The sequence below is a fragment of the Neophocaena asiaeorientalis genome, unplaced genomic scaffold (assembly GCF_003031525.2).
Source record: "Neophocaena asiaeorientalis asiaeorientalis breed wild unplaced genomic scaffold, Neophocaena_asiaeorientalis_V1.1 scaffold46, whole genome shotgun sequence".
Lineage (NCBI taxonomy): Eukaryota > Metazoa > Chordata > Mammalia > Artiodactyla > Phocoenidae > Neophocaena > Neophocaena asiaeorientalis.
The window spans coordinates 10,476,322-10,498,563 of record NW_020175393.1 but is presented as its reverse complement, the minus strand read 5'-3'; the positions used below and the strand labels follow the sequence as shown (position 1 = coordinate 10,498,563).

The 22,242-nt window shown below is 57.7% G+C and overlaps 1 protein-coding gene across 2 annotated transcripts in view; it reads right to left on the bottom strand.

The window, feature by feature from the left end:
* Window positions 1–6: 6 nt before the first annotated feature.
* Window positions 7–22,242, bottom strand: part of TMEM63B (transmembrane protein 63B) — a 23,211-nt gene continuing 975 nt past the window's right edge. The window contains exons 1-24 of one of the 2 annotated variants that reach the window (XM_024766112.1): window positions 22,204–22,236; window positions 15,970–16,152; window positions 15,611–15,690; window positions 15,306–15,344; window positions 14,254–14,344; window positions 12,791–12,828; window positions 11,667–11,809; window positions 11,517–11,568; window positions 10,948–11,056; window positions 10,241–10,311; window positions 8,076–8,156; window positions 7,366–7,489; window positions 6,653–6,786; window positions 6,435–6,572; window positions 6,150–6,303; window positions 5,110–5,216; window positions 4,789–4,875; window positions 4,508–4,573; window positions 3,131–3,293; window positions 2,458–2,563; window positions 1,311–1,478; window positions 958–1,073; window positions 711–791; window positions 7–441 (exon numbers count right to left, since the gene is read on the bottom strand). In XM_024766112.1, the coding sequence (XP_024621880.1) occupies window positions 250–441; window positions 711–791; window positions 958–1,073; window positions 1,311–1,478; window positions 2,458–2,563; window positions 3,131–3,293; window positions 4,508–4,573; window positions 4,789–4,875; window positions 5,110–5,216; window positions 6,150–6,303; window positions 6,435–6,572; window positions 6,653–6,786; window positions 7,366–7,489; window positions 8,076–8,156; window positions 10,241–10,311; window positions 10,948–11,056; window positions 11,517–11,568; window positions 11,667–11,809; window positions 12,791–12,828; window positions 14,254–14,344; window positions 15,306–15,344; window positions 15,611–15,690; window positions 15,970–16,128 (2,499 nt within the window). In that variant the 5' untranslated portion in view covers window positions 16,129–16,152; window positions 22,204–22,236 and the 3' untranslated portion in view covers window positions 7–249. Of the gene's footprint in view, window positions 442–710; window positions 792–957; window positions 1,074–1,310; window positions 1,479–2,457; window positions 2,564–3,130; window positions 3,294–4,507; window positions 4,574–4,788; window positions 4,876–5,109; window positions 5,217–6,149; window positions 6,304–6,434; window positions 6,573–6,652; window positions 6,787–7,365; window positions 7,490–8,075; window positions 8,157–10,240; window positions 10,312–10,947; window positions 11,057–11,516; window positions 11,569–11,666; window positions 11,810–12,790; window positions 12,829–14,253; window positions 14,345–15,305; window positions 15,345–15,610; window positions 15,691–15,969; window positions 16,153–22,203; window positions 22,237–22,242 lie in introns of those variants that run through there. The other variant, XM_024766113.1, reaches the window with a different exon arrangement.

Genomic DNA, 22,242 nt, shown 5'->3' with positions numbered 1-22,242 from the left:
GGGGGGAACCCTCCCCACACCCCTCTTTGCCCCGGGGCCGGCTCGGGGCTCCCCTCACTGAGGATGGGGGGTTCCCTCCCTCCCTCCATGGTGGGGGAGAGCGGTGAAATCCCCAGGTTTAAATACCTTAATGAAAGCAGGGGATGGGGAAGGAAGGGGCTTTAGATCTAATAAATTATTAGCGTTTTAGTGTCCGTGGGGGGCGGGGTGGGTGGGGGCAGGGCGTGGCCTCCAGGGCCCTCCCTCCCCTTACTGGTGAATCTCATTCTCTATGAGGCTGTCCTCACAAGACTGGAAGTCTGTGTCCGTGAGGCCGTCAGGCGGCATCAGCAGGTCCTCATCTTGGGATGAGGATGACGGGGGCTCGTCCCCTGAGCTCCCAGGACCCCCATCCCCATCCCCGTCAACTTCTGAGTCCTGCAGCACCTGAGCGATGTATTTCTGAAGGGGGAGAAGGGTGGGGGTGAGGGTGGACAGCTGCCCCTCGTGGGGAAGGGGTGAGGGGGGACCTCATGGCCTGTGAGGGGAGGGGCGGTGACCCTCTTCCTAGAGCAGGGTGGGGCAGCCCCCAGCTGCTGAAGCCAGATCCCTCCCGGCCCGGGGTCTGGAACAGGCTTCCCTTTCTGGATGACTAATGGCACACCCAGCTTTGGGGCTGGATCTCCACCAGAGGCTCTTCCCCACACTTGGCCACGGAGCAGGACACTCACCGCAGATTTGGGGACAGCGGCAGCACTGGGGGGCCGTCCATTGCTTCTGGGGTCCACGGTATCTGTCTCCGTGTGCTCAATCTTGAGGGGCCCAGAACGAGTCAAGCAATGGGGGGAATGCCCTGGCCCTCAGCCATAATCACGACCCTACTCTCTCTTGGCATCCCTGCCCTCAGCTCCCAATCCCCCAACCCCACCCTGCTGAGATTCTGCCCTCGGCCACCTCCCTGCCCCCCCTGCCCCACACCTTGTAGTTGTGGGCACTGAGGTATTTGAAGTGTCCGAAGCAGACGTGGCAGAGACAGATGACAATGGTGATGACCAGGACCACGAATGTGAACATGGACGTGGGGGCTAGAAACCCTGGTGTCGGGGCGGGCAGAGAAAGGGCCGTTACCTCTCCTCCGGGTCCCCGTCCCACGGGCTTTTGCCCCCTCTGAACGCACTCCCACACTCGCATAGGCTGGGGCCTCTCCCAGGCCCCGGGCCTGTGACCCCCGGCCCTCGTGGCCTCCCGTGGTCTGCTCTGCCTCGACTCTGGCGGGAGTCTCCTCTGCCCACCGCCCACGCCGGTCCCCGAGGGTGGGCGGCGGCCCTCACCCGTGCGCATGGTGGAGAAGAAGAGGAGCCAGAAGAGGCACAGGATGGGTGCGGCAACCACCTGGTTCACAGCCCCTGAGTGGATCTTCTTGTCCAGCTTGGCCGGCAGGTAGGCGTAGTAGAGGTTGTACCTGTCTACCAGGTGCTTTAGCAGCATGTACATGAGCCCTGCGGGAAGCCACATGGGCCCTGACCTTGAGCTGCCAGCCTTTGTGTGTCTGTCACGGGTTGTCCTGGGCCTTTTGAGGTCACTGAAGGGCTGGTCCCCCTTCTTCTGCCCCAGGCCCAGTAGAGAATAGAGCCCCAAGCCCCTCACAGGACCACGGAACCTCAGCTTCCACTGCTTCAACCCCTTCACTCTGCAGCCCCTCCCTAGGAATTCTACTATTAGAAATCCATTTGTTTGGGTCAGCAAGCATCCTCTTAAAACCCATATCGTTCTTCCTATCTCTGCCCTTAAACAGATGAGTATAAATTAAGTGGCAAGTTCCATTTTCCTGGAGGGAAATTTCAAATGAGGACAAGGTGGTTAGTTTGGGAGTTTGAAGCCTTCAATAACCAGGGAGGGTGGTGAGGGGTTAGGATGTTAGTGGGGGGAAAGGAGAGGCCACCAGTGGGGGTGATAATTGGGGTGAAGAGAAACTTTGCTAAATTTCTTCAGAAGGAAGAGGGACTTGCCCAGGTCACATGGTACAGCTACAGCAGGGTATTTCCATGAGTAGTAAGGACCATGCTGAAACCCAAAGGTCTTTCCTGAGTTTACGGGGCTGTGTACAAGTGTGCCCATGGATTCTGTGTAGGACTGTGTGTGTGTGTGTATGTGTGTGTACACCTCAGTGGGCATGCGATGTGTGTCCAAGTATATCCACCCGAGTGAAGGCACTGGTGTGAGCAAACATGGCTGTGTTGGAGAGACTTGGCCCAGGGGCCCAGCACACCAGCTGATTCCAGCCTGAGCTGAGATGGCTTTTCCCCTCCTCCCCCCTGGCCGAGCCCCAGAATGAGCCAGGGACCGGGCGGGAGGCCCGAGGGGCCGGTCTCCCAGCCAGGGCCCTGTCCACTCGGGTGGCCTGCCTTGCTAGAGTGGAGCGGGAGAGGTCCTGGGTCCCCCCGAGCAGGGCCCAGGTCCCGGCGCGGCGGTGCCTACCGAAGGGCACGATGATGGGGCAGGTGATACTGTAGGTCATGACCACCGTGAAGACGCACATCATCCAAGCGTAGGCTGCGCCAAACTGGAACTCGTAGGCCTGATGCTGGGGGGGAGATGGGCAGGAGGGTAGCTCGGGAGTGGCGGGGCGGCCTGCAGGGGCTCAGGGCAGGTGGGAAGTGGGAGGGGGCCAGGAAAGAAGCCGGGGGAAAAGGCACCCAATGTCCAGGGCAGGGCAGGGCAAAGCCGATGGAGAGAGGGGCTGTGGCTGAGACGGAGGTCAGGGTGGGCGCAGTGATGGGGCATTAGGAGGGGCCTTCGAGGCAAGAGGGGCTGGCAGGTTGGTGGGCTTGGGAATGGGATGCCCAGAGCCCTCGTGTGGGGTTAGGGCAGAGGGACCCTAGGTCTAGACCCAGACCTCCCCCAACTCCCATCACAGAACACTAGACTGTCAGAACTGGTGGGGGCCTACAGGGTTAGCTGTGTCAACCTGTCACTGTACACATGGGAAAACTGAGGCCCCAGACGGGAAAAGGGTAACCCAGGGCCACGGAACTCGCTGTCCAAGTCTCAGCACCCCGGGCGCCCCCACACTCTAGCACGGCGGCCACTGTCTCTGGTTGGGCCCACTAGGGGGCGCTGTGCGGACCGCGGCTGCCCCGGGTGGCCCTACCCGCTTCACGTTGCGCCTCTCGGCGGCCGAGCGCGCCAGGCAGAGCCGGATCATATACATGAGCAGGCCCGGGATGCGCAGCAGGTCCATGGCGTTGCCGATAAAGGCTGAGGCAATGACGTAGTTCACGAAGAACGCGCCGTTGTCCGGCAGGAACACGCACCTGCGGGCACCGGCTGCTCCAGCTCTGCACCCTTGGGGGACCCGGTGGCCCCCTGCCCACTGCCAGCGTGCCAGCACCCCCAACGTGCCTTCTTCCACGTGGACCTTTCAGGTCAGCCCTCAAAGCACCTGTGTCCCAGTGCCCCGAGTGTGAACCCCAGAGGCAGACGCCAGAGAGTCCACAGATGCCTCCAAAGTAAGCCCCAGACCCCTTCAGCATGAGTGAGCCCAGAGGCACCCCTAGAACTTTATGTGGCCCATAAAGACCCCCGGAGAGAGTGCTTGAGACCCCTAAGGCCACCAGTGTCCAGGGTGTGATGCCGGAGGTTCCCCCCAACCCCCCGTGACCCCAAAGACCCCCAGCAATACCCAGAAGGCTCCCTGCCTTAGACCTTAACCCAGAGTCACCTCCGGAGTGTGAGCCTCGGACACCTCCAGAACTGAAGCTCCAGAGAACCTACCCCAGAGATCTTCAGAGGCGGAAGCCCAGGGACCTTTGTCAGTACCCATGACACCCCAAGTGTGAGCCCAAGATTACCACAGATGGCCTAGAGCAAGACCCCTAGAGCTGGTGCCCACATAAACAGCCAAGGTTCGTGTCCCCCAAGACCCCCTCACAGGGATTCCCGGGGAAGGTGCGATTCCCAGAGAACTGCAGAGGCACAACTGGATGACAGCCCGAGACTTCAGAGGTGTTCCCAGAACTTGTGCCCCAGAAACACCCCGAAGTGTGAGCCCCAGAGCCCCCCATAGGCACTCTTAGGTGTGAGCCCGAGAGCCTTCCATAGATACTCAAAGGTGTGCCTCCAGAGACCTTCAGGGATACCTCCAGGAACCCCCATGTCACTCCCACAGTACAACCAAGATCCCACTATAGACCTCTCCAAACCACCCGAGTGAAGCTCGACTCCCATGGTTAGTCCCAGGATACAGGCCCCAAAGCCCACCATAGAAACCCCCCAAGTGTGGGCCCCAAAGCCCCAAATACACCTCGGGGGTGACCTCAGAATCCAGAGAGGTTCCCAACACAGACCCTGGGACGTCCCATGTATACACCCAAGACAGCCTGTGGGGCAACCTTTGGGATGACCCTGACTGTGATATAAGCCCCCTCCTCCTCCCCGCTGCAGGGGTGGGAGCTTTGTTGTACCATCCCATGGGGGAATAGCCACCCCCACCATCTGGTCTCCTTCCCTGGGGACCCCGGTCACTCACTCAAACCGAATAGCGGCCTCAGCCAAGAATTTCTTGTCAAAGAGCCAGCGGAAGAAGAGGTCCAGGCTGGAGAGGAGAGGAGAGGGGAAGAGAGGAGAGGGGAGGTGTGGGGCAGTTGGAATGGCCCAGAACACCAGGGGAGGGGGAGGCCCATCCACAAGCTCTGGGGATCCCCCCAGACATGGGCCCCCCCGGCTCTGTAGAGGAGGTGGGAGCCTGAGCTCCCCCTCCCCCTCGGGCAATCCCGGACCCCAGCTCCCATCCCCTCGTCCGAAACCCACCTGCTCAGTCCCAGCGAGGGCAGCAGCAGCACCATGAAGATGAGGAAGGTGTAGCACTTGTGCATGGTGGTCCTGTTCTCCCCGGAGCTGGGGCGGGGGACATGGGGGGGCAGAGGTCAGATGAGCCAGCCCCCATGCCTGCTCCCCCAGCTCATATGATGTCCCAGGAGGGAAGGAGGGGGGCTTCCCCAGGTGAGGATGCTGGTCACCATCCCTCCCTTGCCAGTTCTGGGACTGCCCAGAGCAGGGAGCCTGAGGGCAGAGGGTGTGCACCCAGGAGGACCGCAGTGAGGCGTGGTGTGTGTGTAGGGGGTGTCTCACCGTGTCCAGTGGGCTTCAAAGAAGGCAGAGTAGTAGACGATGGTGGGGAGCAGGGCCGAGAAGCACCACAACAGCAGGGTGGGGAAGAACTGGGTGATGATGGGGTTCTGCAAAGGGCAGAGGGGGGCAGAATGTGTCAGGTGGGGGCAGTCTAGTGGGCCCAGCTTGCTTTGCTTGCCTGCCCCCTCCCCCAGTGAGCCCTGGGCTCCCCAGCTCTCAGGACCTCATGTCAGAAGTCCAGAACATCTGGGGGCCAGGGCCATACGTACAATCCCAGCATGAATAATATTAGTAGTTAGCATCTCTGAACACCTACTGATCCTGTACTTTTCATGTACTAATTCTTTCATGAATGATATTACCCCATTTTACAGATGAGTAAACTGAAGCAAAATGAGAGTCAATAAATTAGCTAGTAAGCAGTGGGCGGGGGGGATTTGAACCCAGGCAGCCTGGGGCTTATCTATTATGCTATCATCACTCAGTGATTTTCAAAGTGCCTTCTCATGAACTTTGAGGTTCCAAGGAGGTTTGCAAAAGAGGCGAGGGGAGAGCAGCAGAAATGCCCCCACAACCATTGCCATCTGAGCGACCTCGCTTTCCTACATTGGGTTTCATGCAAGATTCCTTTTGATGAAGGCCATCAGAATCCAAGTTTGGAAGCCAAGGGTCTGGTCTGACCCTTCACTCTTTGGTTGGAGAGACCGAGGGATTTGAAGAAGGACCTTGTTCAAGGTCACATGATCAGTTTGGAATGGACCCAGGCTCTCTCTTCCCTCAGAGCCCCTCTAGGCGTATGTAAACCCAAGGGAGGCCTCTCCTAGGGGGAAGCTGGCAGGGAGCCCAAGGGAAGTGCACAGAGGGGTTTGCAGCCCATGGTCGTGTGGGACCTTCTTAGCAGGGCTGGGCTAGAAAAGTGGAACAGGAGCTGGACTGGAGGGCATGTGGTCCACCCCCCCGCCTGCCGCTGCCAGGAGGGATTTGGGGCCTGGTATCTGCGTTTGGGGACACAGTGTGGAGGGTGGGGGTGTGGGCCTTACATTGAGGTACTCCACGGGTTTGGTGACATTGAACTTGTCCATAGTGGTGATGATGATGGCCGGGGTGGTGAGGAAGAAGAGGAGGATGAAAAGGACGACATTGATGACCAGGCAGCGCAGCCACCAGATGAAGCCACGGATGGAGAGGTGCTCCCTGGGAAGGTCCGGAGGCGTCACTCCAGGGCTGGACGCCTGATCCTTCCCCAGCGACACCTAGGGCCTCCCTCTCCCCACTGGAGCCCACGCCGGCCCCAGGAAGCCACCCCGCAATCCCCCTTTGCTCACCAGTAGATGTTCTGGGGGTCAGGGGCGTAAGACACGGTCCAGTTGGAGATGTGCAGGGACTCGCTGCAGGAGGAGGAGCGGGGCTCCCCGCGGCAGGTGCAGCCCTGGCACTTACACACGTTGAAGTCCTTCAGGATGCTGGGGGAGGGGGGCACGGTTACCTGGGACCTGGAGCCCTGGCTAGTCCCTAGGGGCCGGGGCGGGTGGGTGGAGCTCACATGGCGGTGATGGTCTCATTGTGGAAGGTGACGAAAGCCATGCCGAGAGGCTTCTCGTTCACTTTCTCCTTCTCCCGCTTGTAGTCCTCCTTCAGCTTCTGCTCCAGCTTCGTGTAGTACTCAATGGCCTCCACCTGCCAGGTCGGGTGAGGCAGGGCCCTGGTCAGAGCCGCCGGTCCCTGCAGCCCCCAGCGGGCACTGCCCAGAGCTGACTGCAGCCCAGGCACTGCTTTAAGCTCTCCGTCCACTCGCTTATCCTCACAACTACACTGGGAGGTGGGTACAAGTAGCTCTGTCCGACAGACGAGGAAACTGAGACACGGAGCAGTCCAGAAACTTGCCTAAAGCCACAGAGCTAGTAAATACAGCAAGCTGTCCTCTTGGCTGACCTCTTCTGATTTGGGGTTTGAAAACGTGGCCACTGTAGGGATAGGGGGCAAGCCCAACAATGGGACTAGGGCTTCCAGGAACAGATGGGGACCTGCTTGCGGTCCGCACCCCAGCTTTGCTTCCTCTGGGAGTCTCTTCACCTTGGGGTACTTATGTGCAAGGCGTGCGTGCGTGTGCGTGTTCCTGGGGATGTGGGACGGGCCCCACCGTGGGGTGCATCCATCTTCACTGTGACCTGTCTCCCCGGGACCTTCCAACTCCCCCCTCACCCATCAGGAGTCTCGGGGCCCTGAGGCCTGAGCTGAGGCCAGGATACCCCGTACCTGCTCGCAGCCTTGCACCACACAGCAGCAGAGGTGGCCGCAGGGCTTGGGGTTGATCATGGTGGGGACGTTGTCCTTGCTTTGGAGGTTTGTGAAGTAAAGCTTTCCCCGCTCGGCCTTCTTCCTGTGGGACCCAGGTGCCTGGTCACCTACTGCCCAACTGGGTCTGGCTGGAGGATGGGTAGTAGCCCAGCTCGGGGGTCACGCAGTCCACTCCCCAAGGACAGGGGCCACCTTACTCTTTTGGTTTGTTTAGGATACATAGTTCAGACGTGTCCCCAGTCCAGTGTCTCCCCACCATCCCTTGAGGGGCAGAAGTTCTTCCTATAGTCTGGCCTAAGTTTCCCACACTGTAGCTGAGGAAGGGTATGTCCTCAAATAGGGTGGGGACAGTGGGCCCCTTTCCTCTAACCTCCAGGCCTTGCTCTTTCCAGAGCTGAACTGACAGGCACTCCAGGGGGTGAATTAAAACCAAACGCCCCTTGGGAATTCCCTGGCCATCCAGTGGTTAAGACTCTGCACTTCCATTGCAGGGGACACAGGTTCGACCCCTGGTTGGGGAACTAAGATCCTGCATGCCATGAGGCGTGGAAAATCAAATGTCCCAGGAAACACCTGGAAGGGAAGCCAGGTTCCTGAGTGGCAGCCAAGATACCCTCCACAAAGGGCAGGGGGCCCTCGGGTGTTGCCCCTGCCCCCAGCCCCATTACCTCTCTGCATCAAGGAACATCAGGCGAGCCACGTTGTAACATGGGCGGGCTTCCAGAACCGTGCAGTTGGGGTAGGCCTCCCTGAAACACAGTCCACCACCATCCTCTGCAGGGACCCTGCCCACCCGCCCCCAACTTTCCCCTTCAAGACACACAGCCCCAATGCAAGCTCCCTCTTTCTGAGTCTGCAAAAATGACAGTTCCCGAGAATAAAACTTTGAAATTCCTCCTCATGCTTATCTGAGTGGGGGGAGTGTACGCACATAGGCGGGGGCATGTATACCTACGGGGTGCTGGGGACACCACGGCTGTGGTCTGGTTCTTGTCTGGGGCTGTGAACTTTAAGTTGAGAGAAACTGTTTCTAGCATGGTTGCTCTCCTAACCCTGCTCCTAGAAGACCTGATTACAGTCCAATACTTAACCTTGACCATCAGCTGACCCCAACCAACCCACAACCCTGGGCTACAGAATGATCTCTGGCCCAAGACCGACCAGAGGCTGATCCTGAAACCTGACCCGAGATCGACCTCTAACCCTGGCCGGAGACTGATCCTTTACCCTGACCCAAACTGATCCATAACCCAGACCCAATACTGACCCTGAAATCCTGACCCGAGATTGACCCCACCTTGACTTAATACTGACCAGATAGACCTTCAGTGCCTGGTACCTGGCAGGGCTCGAGTGATGCTTGCAGGCTAAGTGGAGGCGCGCTTCCTTTTTCATCCTGATCACACAGGGCTCCTTGATCCTAATCCCTCATCTAAACTGAGTCCCTGTCTTTTTCTTTCTTTTTTTTTTAATTTTTAAAGAGGAAATACCAAGTGTTAAAGATTCAGGAGACATGGTTCTAAAGTAACAAGATGGACCGAACCCACGAGACTTTGGAAACTTAAATCTGGGATGGGGTCCTTGAAAAGCACTTCCCAGGAGGCTTCAGACTTTTCCCCAGACACTGCCATTGCTCAAACCATTTTAGGGTTCCTCTTCGGAAGGGCCTTTAGCCCTGTGGCAGGCTGAGCCCTCATTTTCACCCGACTACTCTCTAATCCCCTAATCCCCACCACACAGGTTCCCTGATTTTGTACACAGGATAACCCCTGATTGTGCTGGGTCAGTCCTCCAACCCAGACAGACTGCAAACCTGGACCCCAGACCCTGCCTGATGCTGACAGCTAGCCAGGGGCTCCACGAGGACAAGGGCTGCGTCCTGCTCAGCACCACAGACTCAGGCCTGGGCCAACAGCCTGCACACAGTAGGTGCTCAGTAAATATCCACTGTGCTGTGGAATGAACGGGTCAATGAAAAGGCTGTTCCATAATGCTGACTGTACCGATCCCAAAAACTCCAGTTAGGATTGCAGTCTCCCCAGCCCCTGCTCATAGGCTGACCGCTAATTTTAATCGGACTGTTTCCCAAACAAAATCACCCACTGGCCCCTGAAACAGACAACTTGGACAGTGAGCTCCCAACCGATCAAGCCTGGCTCTTCTTTGTCTCCCTGGGATGAAGCACATAGTAAGTGTACCATAAACAGTGTACTGGATCAATGGATGCCCCGAGAGCTGGATGGTCTCGTACTCATTTTTAGAGTCCCCAGGCCATCACAGTGATCTCAACAGCACCTGAGAATGTTTGCTGAATGGACAGATGGATGTGTGACAGGATTCCTAATCCTGTACACTGTTCTGGCCACCTGGAGGTGTATATCCACCCCCTCACTAAGACAGACTTCCAGCTAAAAAGCGTCTCGGAGAACATGCAGTGCAGGCTCTCCTGGGCTCCTTGAGGATCCACTGAAAGCCGAGGAGCTTCTCCCTGCTAGTCTGCACACAAGCTCTGGAATGCCACGCACAATTCTGAGACAGCCACACACCCCAAGGGCCCGTGGACCTGGGGTCGACAATCCATGACCCTGTTCAAGCCAGGAGGAGAGGCCCAGGGGACTCATTTTTCAAGTATTTCTCCTGCTCTTTGAGGGCTCTGAAGTCCAGCCCAAGTGCTAGACCGTCCTGGAGTCAGAGAATTCTTCCTTAGCCTAACCTCCACCCCTCACTGCAGCCCCTGACCCTCCCGAGAGAGAGGCGTGCGAGGATGCTCTTGGAGATGGAAAGCAAAGAAGGGTCCACAGGTCCTAGGGGTGGGAGTGGAGGAGCTACTCACTCAAAATGCTTCTTGATCTTCTCTGACTCTGCATATTTGGAGATTCCGTTGATGAAGAGAGTCCGCTTCACCTGGGGTGAGACGGGGCAGGTTGGCCTTCCTGAGGCTCCGATCCGGGAGAATGCAGGGAGGGGTGGGGAACAGGTGAGCAGAGAGGAGCAGACAGGAGTAGGAGGAGGCCTTGGGAGAAGCCAGGCCCAGGGAAAGCAGGGGGAGTGTTTCTAATAGAAATCAGGCAGTGAACAGAGTGAGAGCCCCAGGCCCCTTGCTCCCTGAGGGGTTACACAGTGGGAAGAGGAGGTTCTACTCTCAGATCCTCAGGCTGTGAGGCCCCAGCAGTGGGTGGCATGCAGTGGGCATTCAGTACTGGTTTGGGGAGTGAATATTGAAGGAGAGGGACAATCACTCCCGTAATACCCACCGCAGGTATTTCCTGCCCAGTGCCTTACGGCCTCACCTCACCCCCACCTACCTCGGGAGAGGGCCTGTTCTCTCATTTCACAGATGAGGAAACTGAGGCTGGGAGAGGTAACTTAACTGGCAGGATGGTGGGGCGGAGGAATCCTGAGCTGCTGAGCCAGGATTCAAAGCCAGCTGGCCTCACCCGGAGCCAGCCAGCCGATACCCCTTAGGACTCGGGCAGGAGAGGCCTGGAGGGAAGGGGAGGGGCTGGGCTTGGGCACAGACCTGGGCTCTGCTCCACTCACCAGGTCGTCCTCCTTGTAGCGCATCTTGGAGGTGTGTCTGCGCATGCTGTAGACGGTGAGCAGCAGGTACAGGAAGGCGAAGGAGGTGTGCAGCCAGAGCAGGTTGTTCCTGGAGGGCAGAGGGGTGCATGGAGCCACGGGGGCTGGGAACACTCTCAGACACCCGCAACCTCCCACTGTTAATTAAACCCTGGTACAGGGCCCCTAGAGCACTTCTGACCCCCTCCCAAGGCGGGCCCCACACCCCACATCCTCTAGACCCCAAGATTGTTCCATTCCAACTGAAATGTCCCCAAGAAGTCATCTCTTCATGCCCTACCTGCTGGCTATACTGCCCTCCAACCATCACCAACCAGCCCTCCTGGGCCCAGGGTTGCACACGGCTCTTCTTTATCGGGCCATCCCTGGGATCTGCTCCTTCTGTTTCCATCCTAAGCCCTCAGGGACCCACAGCCATCTCTGCAGCCTCAGCATCTCTCCCCTGAACACTCCCTTTTTCCTCTCCTCCCTGTTCCCACCCAGACTCTGGCTGCAGACCCAGGCCTCACTGACCAGCTTCCCACTCTTACCCTGATTTCAAGTTGGCAATGGTGGTTCTCCCGAAGCTGTAGGCATTGTTCTCTGGGGGGTGGGAGGAGGGAGAGGACGACGGTGGGGTCAGGGCACATCCCCTCCTGCCCCCTCCTCTCCCCGCCCCGCCCATCCTGGCCCTCACTGACCCAGCAGGTCCCCTGAGAAGTTGACGGGCAGCACGATGCCTACGGAGAGGACGCCCACGACCACCAGCAGCCCAATGATGTGTCGCTGGAAGGACAGGTAGTGCACAGCGTCGCCACCACATTTATCCCGGATCTCGTCATCCCTGCAGGCGCCGGGGACAGAGGGATGCGGTGAGGACCAGGGCAACAGAGGGGCCACTCGGCTCGCCTGCCCTTGCCCACCCCACCCCACGTCCGCTCTAGCCCCTGCCAGTCTGGCAGCAGGATGGGGTTGAAAGGGGGGGCTCTGGGTCCTCCATGTTCTGGGAGGGGAGGGAGGAAAGAGAGAGAGGGAAAGGGAGGGAGAAAAAGGAAGGATGCAGAGAGAAGGGGAGGGAAAGGGAAAATAGAGGAGGAGAGGGATGAGGGGGGAAGAAAGCAAAAGAAGGGGAGAAAGAAAGAAGGAAAAGAAGAAGGAAGACTGCAGAGAGGAAGAACAGTGAGGAATGGGGAGAAAAGGAAGTAAGAGGATAATCTGGAAAGGGAGGACGAGGATGGTGGCAGGAAGAGGCAGAGGCGGGAGGGATGAGGGAGGTCTGGGAAGCAGTGGCGCTTTAGGGGTGCTGGCGAAGCCCTTTAGACTTGGAGAGGGGCCCCAGGGGCCCAGGGCCGAGGGCGGTGGTGGTGCTGACCTGTCCGCGCTTCCTACCTCTCTCAGGGCTCACTGCCTGCCTGCCACGCTCTGGCTCCATCTCCTGACCTCTGCCTGCTGGGTACTGGCTCCTGCCTGCTGCAGGCTGGCTGCTCCCAGCCTGCCTGATGCCCCCACCCGCTAGCTGCCCGAGGCTCTGAGGCGGCGGCGTGAGCCCCTGCTCTCATGGGGTGGCAGGGGTGGGGAGAGCTGAGGGCAGAGCGGGACCCCAGGCAGGCGGGTGCACAGGAGACTGTCAGGCAGTAAAGTGAGGCCGGCTTGGAGGAACAGCAGGGGCCTGGCTCCCTGGAGCAGGGAGGAAGGTGCTGGGCTGGCTAGGAGCGCTAAGGCCCTCAAAGCTGCTGGTCTCTGGACTTTGTAGGGAGATGACAGGTCTGAAGTTTCTCTCTGTTTCTTTCTTTCTTTCTTTAGAGCCTGAAGACCGTTCACTTACTTTATCCTGAAGATGGCTGTCAGCCAGGAACAGAAACCCTGTGGGGACAGAGGGCTATCGGCTAGAGTCCTCACCCCACCAGCCCGAGCCTCCTTTCCCCCTCAAGCCTGCCCTCCAGCCAACCCCGACCTCGTACCCACCTGCAGGCTGTGGCTCACCTGTCACAGCTCCCACAGTCCCCACAGAAACTAGCTCATCCCCAGAGAAGGGGACAGGAAAGGTGCCAGCCCTCAGAGAAGAAAAAGGACCAAGGCCAAAGGGGGTCATCGGCGGACGCTCGTGCCCAGAGTGCAGATCCCCACAAACACCCAAGGGGGCAGCAGAACTGGAGAAAGTCCTGCAGTCGTGTGGGCCAGGGTGGGGATGGGTGGGGTTCAGGGTTCTAGGAAGGGACCTCAGGCCTGCAGCTAACATGGCGAGTTTGCGACGTGGCTGCCAAGAGCAGAGTGGTGGGCTACGCTGCCCAAGGTCCCGCACCTACCTTCCAGGATGCCCCAGAGGGACCAACCCAGGGTCACCGTGAGCTGCAATGTCCTGCTCTCAAGCCCCCAGGCTTGTCTTCAGACAGAGACCCCACTCAGGGCACAGTGGGGATACGCGGGGCAGGGCCGGACAGGGAGACCCTCCCTCAACTTCCTACCGGGATGAGGGAGAGAGGTGCCCTCCAGCTAAGATGCAGGACTGTGCTACCTGTTGCCAACATCACCTGAGTCTGGGGATCATCTGGACACCGCTGGCTGGTAGGGGTGATAGCTTTGCTTTGCCACTTACCAGTATGAGTCCAACTCGGGAAGCTGACAGGCTTCTGCTATGGCGGCTGCAGGAGCTGCCGCCCCCAGGGCCCACAGCCTAAGCTGGACTGATCAGTGCCACCCGAGGGCCTGAGGATTAGACTTCTGGCCAGGATTAGAGTTCTGACCCCGGCAGAATGACAGAGGGCCAGGCAGGAGTGTGGTGTCTGACCTGAGAGGGGTCTGGGGTCCCCTTGCATCACCAAGTACATGCCTTGTCTACAGGGGCCCCTGCCCCTCAGCTCCAACCTAAAGGAGGTCAGCTGGCCCCAGGCAGCCAGGGGCTGCCAGCCTGCAACCTCTGAGCAGCACAATGGATTGTGTGTTTTGCTAGGTGGGCCTGGAAGGCTCATTATTACTTCTAGAACCACATCTAAGAAAACAGTCGTCCTTCGCATTGATCACTGGAGGCAGGCACAGAACTCTATCGGGGCAAATGACGTTTAGAAATCACAGATGTTCAACCTATGCTGGTTTGGAGGCTGCCATAGAAGACAGAGCCAGGAGTTCTGGGTTCAGGGGCTACCCCGTGGCTCTCGGACAAGCATTACCCTTGCTGAGGAAAAGGCCACACTCCATAGGCCCCTGACTCCTAACACTGGAAGCTACAGGCTGCTGAGCCCACGTGCCCTGGAGGAGGGGGTGATAAGAAGTTGGGGGGACGGCACTCACATTGTCTCTTTGGTCAAAGTCGACGGAGCTGGAGACAGACGTGAGACGCTCATACCGGTCATGACTGTCCCCGTGCATAGCTGAGGCCACACTGGGGGTGGGGAGATGAGAGATCAGAGAGCTGGTGAGTCCGAGTCCCTGGGGAGCCAGGTGAAGTGGGTGGGCTTCCACTCCAGAGCTCCAGGGTCCAGACAAGGCACAGAAAGCGCAGAGGCAGAAGCGGGGATGAGTGACTGCCCTCTCCCTGCCTCCCTTAAACCCCTCCCTTCCCTTCAGGGGACCCGGGGGACCTGGGGGGCACTGATGCAGGGCATGGTGTTCACCAGCACCCCGTGGAGGTTGAAGGAAGAATGTGAGCTGGCCCTGCAGTTCCGGAGCTGACCAGTGGGGGACGGGGGCGCAGATCCCACACGGGGCACAGGGCAGTGGAGCGGGTGTGGTGAAGGACAGGCTGGACCGGGAGAGCCCTAGAAGGCCCGGGGGTGAGGGGGGCTGGGGGTGTGTCCTCCACCCTCCCTGTTCCCTGACCGCAGCAGCTGCCGCAACTCCAATGCCAGGCCTATAGACAGAGATGGTGATGGACACAGAAGGCCAGACTCAGAGCTTCTCTGGCAGCCCCCCTCCCAGGCCTCCAGAAGGGGTGAGCAGGGAACCCTGGAATAGGAAGAACTAGCTGTTAGGGGGTGAGAAGCCACTGGAGACACCCAATCTTGTCTCTGCAACCAACAGGACGACTATACTGTGGGTTCTCAGGAGGATGGCTCCTCCACCCCAGCGAACCAGGACTGCTGAGGCCTGCGTGTATGGGGCACAAGGGGAGGGATTTCTCCCAGGCTGGGGGCCAGAGGGAGAGACGGGGGAGTGCGGCAGAGACAAGCTGGGGAGCCCCCTGCTCTGCAAAGCACACCACCTGCGTTAATCCGAACATGAGCCTGCAGAGGAGAAAGCTGAAAAGAGAAACCGGCAACGTGGCAGGAAGAGAAGAGAAGCATGAAAGAGAAGAAAAGGGAAAGCTGGTTTAGTGGGGATGAGGGGGCTGCTGCCCCACATACTATTCCTGTTCCACTCGGTCCCTCTCCTGCCGCTGGCGCCTGGGGACAGAGAACAGACAGGGTTAGCGGGGGCAGGGGTGTGTCTCCAGGGACTGGCAAGGGACAAAGGCCCAGCTGTGGGCCCTCATGCCCACTCTGGGACCAGTCCCTCTTCATCCCCCCACCAAAGAGGATGAGAACGGGCTGGCTCTCCTCCTCTCCCCGAGGAGTGTGGACGCGATGTGTGGGTGCACGTGTGCTGGGTGCACATGTGTGTGCGCACGCAAGCCTGTGTGTAGGGGTAGCGGCGGGTCCCGGGGCCTTACCTGTCTGCATCTGTCACCAAGGCCAGCCGCCCATAGTCCCAGGCCACCTTCCGGAGGATAGAGAACAAGAACAGCAGTGCCTGAGGAAGGAGAGGGTGGTTGGCAGGAGGAGAGGCCGTTCACCCCCTGGACTAGCCGGGACGGCAGGGCAGAGGGGCAGAATTTTTGTCTTAGAAAGGGATGACTCTGGCTGGGGAGAATGGTCAGAGGCTAGGCTTGGGCTGGGTGATGGGCATTCCCTCCTGCAGTCATGCCTGGGGAGCCAGGGGCAGGTGGGAGAGTGGTTAGAGCTGCAGGTGTTGGCCAGCGACGTACAGGGTGTGAGTGCCAAGGGTGGAGGGTGGCATGTGGGCACTCACAAGGAAGCACATGAAGTCCAGAGCCAGCACGGTGGGGACGCCCCCGAACGGCAGGCCCTGCAGGACGGTGCTGCGGATGCGGGCACTGTAGCAGTAGTCCTTGGGATTGCTGTTGTTGAGGGCTGTGGTGCCCAGTGTGGCCAGCAGGAAGGGCAGCATGGCTGCTACTGCCGCATGGTCCTCCTGGGAAGAGGGCAGAGCAGTCAGCTGGGCTCGGCCCCTGTCCCCCTCACGGTTCTGGTCATGGCTCCGGCAGGATGGGCGTGGGCAGGGGACAGTGAGGGCAGATCCCCGGGCTGCCTGGGTGGGTGGAAGCTGTGGCCTCTGGAGATAAGGGCCTGGGGAGGAGAGGGTTGAGTCACATGGATTTACCTTCACTGGCTCTCGGGATGCAACCCCACCCTGGATCTAGAGAACTTGGCTCAGGTCTGGACTAGGGAGACTGGGTTTTCTAAGCTGGAAGCTGTCTGTGAGTCTCTAGCATTTACCTCCATACACACACATTGCCTCTCCCTCCCCTCTCTCTCTTTCCCAACACAAACTCTCTGCCTCTGTCTCTCTCTGTCTCAGGCAGGGGGCAGAGCTGAGCCTGAGGGAAGATGGGGAGGGTTCTTAGGTCTAAGTGGAGGGGTCTCTAGACCAGAGGAGGATGGGTCAGGAGCCAGTTACCTAATCCTGATCTTTTCTTTCTACCCCTATTAGAAAAATGGCATGGTTTCATTTGTTCAGTTTTCAACTCTGTTAATCACCTTCCCAATACAATTGGCTTCAAAATAAGATGTTCAGCTTTAGAGTTGTCCCTCTGTCCTCAGAGTAGGGGTCTGAGGATGGAGTCAGAGTGGGAAGTCCATTAAAAAGCAGGACTGCTGGGGCTTCCCTGGTGGCGCAGTGGTTGAGAATCCTCCTGCCAATGCAGGGGACACGGGTTCGAGCCCTGGTCCGGGAACATCCCACATGCTGTGAGCAACTAAGCCCGTGCACCACAACTACTGAGCCTGCGCTCTAGAGCCCGCGAGCCACAACTACTGAGCCCCCTCACCACAACTACTGAAGTCCACATGCCTAGAGCCTGTGCTCTGCAACAAGAGAAGCCACCGCAATGAGAAGCACACACACCGCCACGAAGAGTAGCCCCTGCTCGCCACAACTAGAGGAAGCCTGCGCGCAGGCTGCAGCAATGAAAACCCAATGCAGCCAAGAATAAATAAATAAATTTATTTTAAAAAGTAATCTCTGAGAGATTAAAAAAAAAAAAAAGCAGGACTTCTGGGTTTGTGTGACCTGCCTCACTCGCCCCAGCTACACCGGTTTACCCTCATTCTTTTTCCTGGGCCACGGCAGCAACTACACCTTTCCCCCCTCCAGCCTCCTTACCTCTTTCCAATTTTCTTTGCACCTGAGTTGTGAGGACTACAACTCCCAGAGTGCCCTGCTCCTGCCCCTGGAGCAGGGCAGGCTGGGAATGCCATGCCTTGCAGCGAGGTTCTCCATTGGCAAAGGAAGGGAGAGTGGGTGGGGGCCTCTCATCTGGCCCAAGCCCCCTGCAGCCAGGGTAGTGTCCTCCGGCCTGGTTCCCTGCCACTGTCTGGTTGTCCAGCCCTCTACAGTCTGGTGGATGAGTAGGGAGGAGGAGGAAAGGGGCAGCCAGCCTGGATGCCTGGATTCTGGAAGTGCCTGGGGACCGAGCTGAGCCCGGTTCTGGGGAGGCTCCTGGGACGGAGGAGAAGTGTGGCCGTGGCACCACCGCCCCACCCCCATCCTACTGGAGGGCCCCTGGGGGCCCCTTCTGCTGACAACACTGAAGCTCTGCTTTGTAGGTGTGTGTGCGTGGGGTCCCCAGGGAAGAAAGGAAACCAGGCAAAGAGAGAGAACAACAAACATAGAATCGGTGACTGCAACTCTGGAAAGCAAGCGTCCCCCAGCCCCCGGGGGTGGTTCGGAAGGTTTCTCCTGCCCACCAATCCCATATTTTCCCCTGCCTCTTCCTAACATTTCAACTGCAGGGCAAGACGCACTAGCTCTCAGATGGAAGGGAAGCTGGGGTTGTCTGTGTGTCTCACTTGGTCCCAGGGAGTCTCTGAAAAGCCTGGGTTAGGAAAGCTAAGGGAATAACTGCCCTGTGTGTTATGCCTCCCTCTTCCTTTCCAGCCCAAGTTGCCTTAAAAAAAAAAAAAAAAACCATTAACTTAGTAATTGTAGCAGGTGCCATGTATGGAGCGCCCACTGTTTCAAGAATATATACATTTTTCATTTAATCATTGACACTCCAGAGTTGGATGTCATTGCTATTTTAAGGTGAGGGCATGGGGCTCAGAGAAGTTAAGTAGGCTTCCTGAAGTCATACTGCTCATAAAATAAGGGACCTGGGGATCAAACCTAGGTCAACTTCTTTCTAGAGCTTTAACACTTTTCAGGGCACCTTGATGCTTTTCTGATGCGCCTAGAACAGGACTCTGCAGACTACAGAAGCTTCGATGAACACTCATTACGTGTTCCCTGGCTAGAGAACACCACAGCACTGTGAGAATGTGCGTGTTTAGGTGTGTAAACTTGTGTTGATATGTGTATCTGTGTGTGTGTGGGGTGGGAGGTGGAGAGCTGGGTGACTACATGGCAATCCATGGAAATGAAGAGAGTCGTTGGTCTCTAAGTGGGGGTGTGTATGTGGGTGTGTCTGGGAGCCTTGGTATGTAAACATAAGGTGCACCAGGAAAGGTTAAAGGTAGGTATAGGTATCTTGCTGTGGTAACTGGGGGGCCTCTATACAAGTCCCCCCTCCCTTAAGTCCCAACTCTAATGCACTCCAGGAATCGATCCAGCCCATACCCACTCCTTGCCTGTTTCTCTCCAAAACGCCAAGGCTCCACCAGGCCAGAATGTAATGGGTACAAACCCCTGGAGCAGCATCCCCCTTCCATTCTATCCTCTCCACTCCAAGGAAGGTGGAACATTCTGGGAGCTCCTACATAAGGGGAGCCGGTAGAGCAGGTGAGGGTCCAGGTACGTGCTTAGTAACTGAAGTCACCAGGTCCATCTGCTGCCTCCCTCTTTACAGTCACAAAGCACTCTCCCCTCTGTAACTGCACTGCTCTTCCCACCTGCACCAACAGGAAGGCATTTGACAGGGCAGGAAGCAGGGACTCCAGTGGAGAAGCCACTCACAAGGAGGTCACAGGGCAGGAAAGGGTGGAGCCAGGGCTGGTGGCTCAGCTTGCTGACAGGGTACTCCAAGCTCTTAATTGTGGAGGCGGGGTTGCTGGGCTCAATTTCACCCGGAGCAGCTGCTCTCAAAGCCTTCACTGAGAGCAGATGAGAGAAGGGAAGAGACTGAGGCAAAATGTCTGGGGGAGAGAGGGGCAGTTTATCCACTCCACAGGGTTGCCTGAGCAGTGGTATCCCAGAATTTCTCTAGCCTGACACTGAGGCTTTAGCTGGAAGTGTGCAGGGAAAGTGATGGAGGATTTTATTTCTAGCTAACTGATGGTTACTTTATCATCAAGAAGTGTTTGCATGGTGGGGGTGGGGTGGGGAGGGAGCTATAAATTAAAAGTTCTTTTCTTAAAGAGTTATTAGGAAAGATTTAATTTAGGGCTTGGGATCATAGGAAGGCAGTGTGGTCTGTTGGGAGGAGATGAAGAGGGAGGCTAGTTCTGTTACTATGTAACCTGGGCCTCAGTCTTTCAATGTGTAACAAAGAAATATTAATGCTCCATCCCTACCAACTTCAGAGAGATGGCCAAAAATGCATCCACAAATGAGGATAAAAGTGGTAGGAAAAGAATGCATTTATCAAATACCTATTTAACTCGTATTTTGTGCCAGGCACTGTTCTAAGTGCTTTACAAATGTTATCTTGTTTACTCCCCATCACAACACTAGGAGGACACTGAGGTACAGAGAGTGTACATCACCTGTTCAATGGCACACAGCTAGTCTGTGATAGATCTGGGTATGGACCTAGGCAACCTGGCTCAAGCCCACGCTTTTAACCACCGCACTTTTCGGCCTCAGCCAACAGAGGAGCCACTTCCATCAGGATACTGGTGGTTGGGGGCTGGGGGTTGCCACCTACAGCTCTGGAGAAAATGCCACATCCTATTTCTACCTGTTTGCCTTCCCTCTTGCTTCTAGCTCCCAGACCTTCCACCCTGGGTTTGTGATTTCAGGTTCTGAGGCAGGTGTAGGGGACCAGCAACAGAGCCTGGTGGTTAAGAGTACAGGCTCTAGGATGAGACAGATCTGGCTTCTGACCTGGCGACACTACCTCACCACCCTGGGCCTCAGTTCCTTCGTCTGTAAATGGGGATAATAATTCAGTCATGTGCTTGTTTTGAAGATTAAACAAGATGATTTAGGTAAAGCTCTTAACACAGTTCAAGGTACAAATGGATTCTAAAAAAATTAGCTACTGTTATCAATAAAGTGTGGAATAAAAGGGGTTGGTTTAATGAAGGAGAACTGGTAAAAAGCAAAATAAAACAGAATTTAATATGCTAGAACCCCTCAGTCTGGATGGGCTTCTTGTCTAGACCTAAGGGCTTACACTGCTTTCAGGACTCTGCCACCGAGTGGCAGAGAATGTTTCCAAACTCTTCAAACAAACTGATCCATCTGTAGCAGGCTGGGAGGTGGGGGCATGGGAGGGTGGTGCTATGCCAAGATGGGTCAGAAGTTCAGGGAAGAGAACTCTTATTGATCCACTAACAGGCAGGGTGCCAGGCTCTTTACCTGTACTATCTAGTTTGATGCCCATGAGTAATCTCGTAAGGAGATGGTAGTAAACATACTTTTTAACTGACACTAAGGTTCAGACAAGTTAAGTAACTTGTCAAGGTCGCACAGCTAAAGAATGGCAGAGCTGGAATTTGAACCCAGGTCTCCAAAACTGTTGTAATTGGAGGGAACTTGTAGGATGTCCAAAAGGGGATTGTTAGCTACTCACCACCTGCCTTCTGCCTTGACACGTCCCTACCCACCCACCCATAGGCCAAGACCCAACTGGGTGAGCCAACAGCAGGCCCCAGCATGTGCCACCTGGGGCATGCCAGGGCCTGGACCCTCTGGTACCCAGGAGGACAGTCATGCTGCCAGCACCCCACCCCCCCAGCCCCCCACTGAAAGCCTGACAGACACTGTCACTCCCCTCCTCACATGTTCCTGGGAGGCAGGTCTGGGGGCCCCTCCTCAGGAGGGGCTAGGGTGGCCTTACTCTTCCTGGGCTGCTGCAGACCCAGGGAGAGGCTAGAGAGTAGTATTGGGTACAGAAGTCCTGGCCCTCCCGCCTGTGCGCCCCCCTCCCCCCCTCCAGGAAAGTGGAGTGCTGAGCGGCCAGACCTCCACCCAGGGGACCCAGGCAGGAGGCAGCTCAGAGCCCCAAGGGCAGCCGGCCCCTCTGACCTCTCCTCTCCACTTCCCAAGCGTCCTTCTCTTCTGGGGAAGAAGGCGCCAAAGCTTTGGGACTGTCCTCCCTAGGTGGTCCAGCAGGCCAGGAGGGACAAAGCACACCGCCCCCGCTCCCCCCAACAGGGCCTTTGCCCCACTCCGGTTCCGAGTCCGAATCCTTTCCCCACCGCACCCTCCAACGCAGGCCTGGGCGGCTCATGAATGAACTGTACTGTATGGGGCGCAAGGAGAGGACACACTCCCGGGGCCAGTCGCCTCCCCAGTCCTCCGACCAGTCCCCAGACGGACCGGGGGGTAGCGGCCGGCCTCGCAAACCCTGCCCTTGCCGAAGCCCGAATCCCTGCCCCGGGCCGGCTTCTGGGGTACTCGGCCCCTGGAGCAGGAGAAAAGATAAAAGACACCGAGGACATTGGACTTGGAGACCCTGGAATTCAAAACTCGGGGGCGGCAGATTCCCCACAGCGGTGGAGGGCTGATGGGGCGCTGCTGGAACCGCGGAGGGGACGCGCACCTGGACCGGGCAGGTGGGAGAAGAGTGGCGCTAGGGGGCCGGGGGCGGGGGTCCCACCCCTCAGATCTCTGGAGGGGTGGGGACAGAGGTAGGTGTACCTCTGGACCCCCGGCAGGGGTCGGAGCATTCACATGATAGGCTCAGGACGGTGCGGGGTTGGGGGCAGCGCGCGGCACCCCTGGTCCCGCGGGCCCGGGCACCTCTGGGTCCCGCAGGAGGTTGAAGGGAGGGGACGCGCAGCTGAGACCGGGGTTTTTCTTTGGGTGGTGGTGGGATCCTCAAAGAAAAGAGAGGGGGCTGGGGAAGGGTCTCGTACTCACCCCCAGGCGCAGACTCAGCTCCGGCTCGGAGCCCCGGGT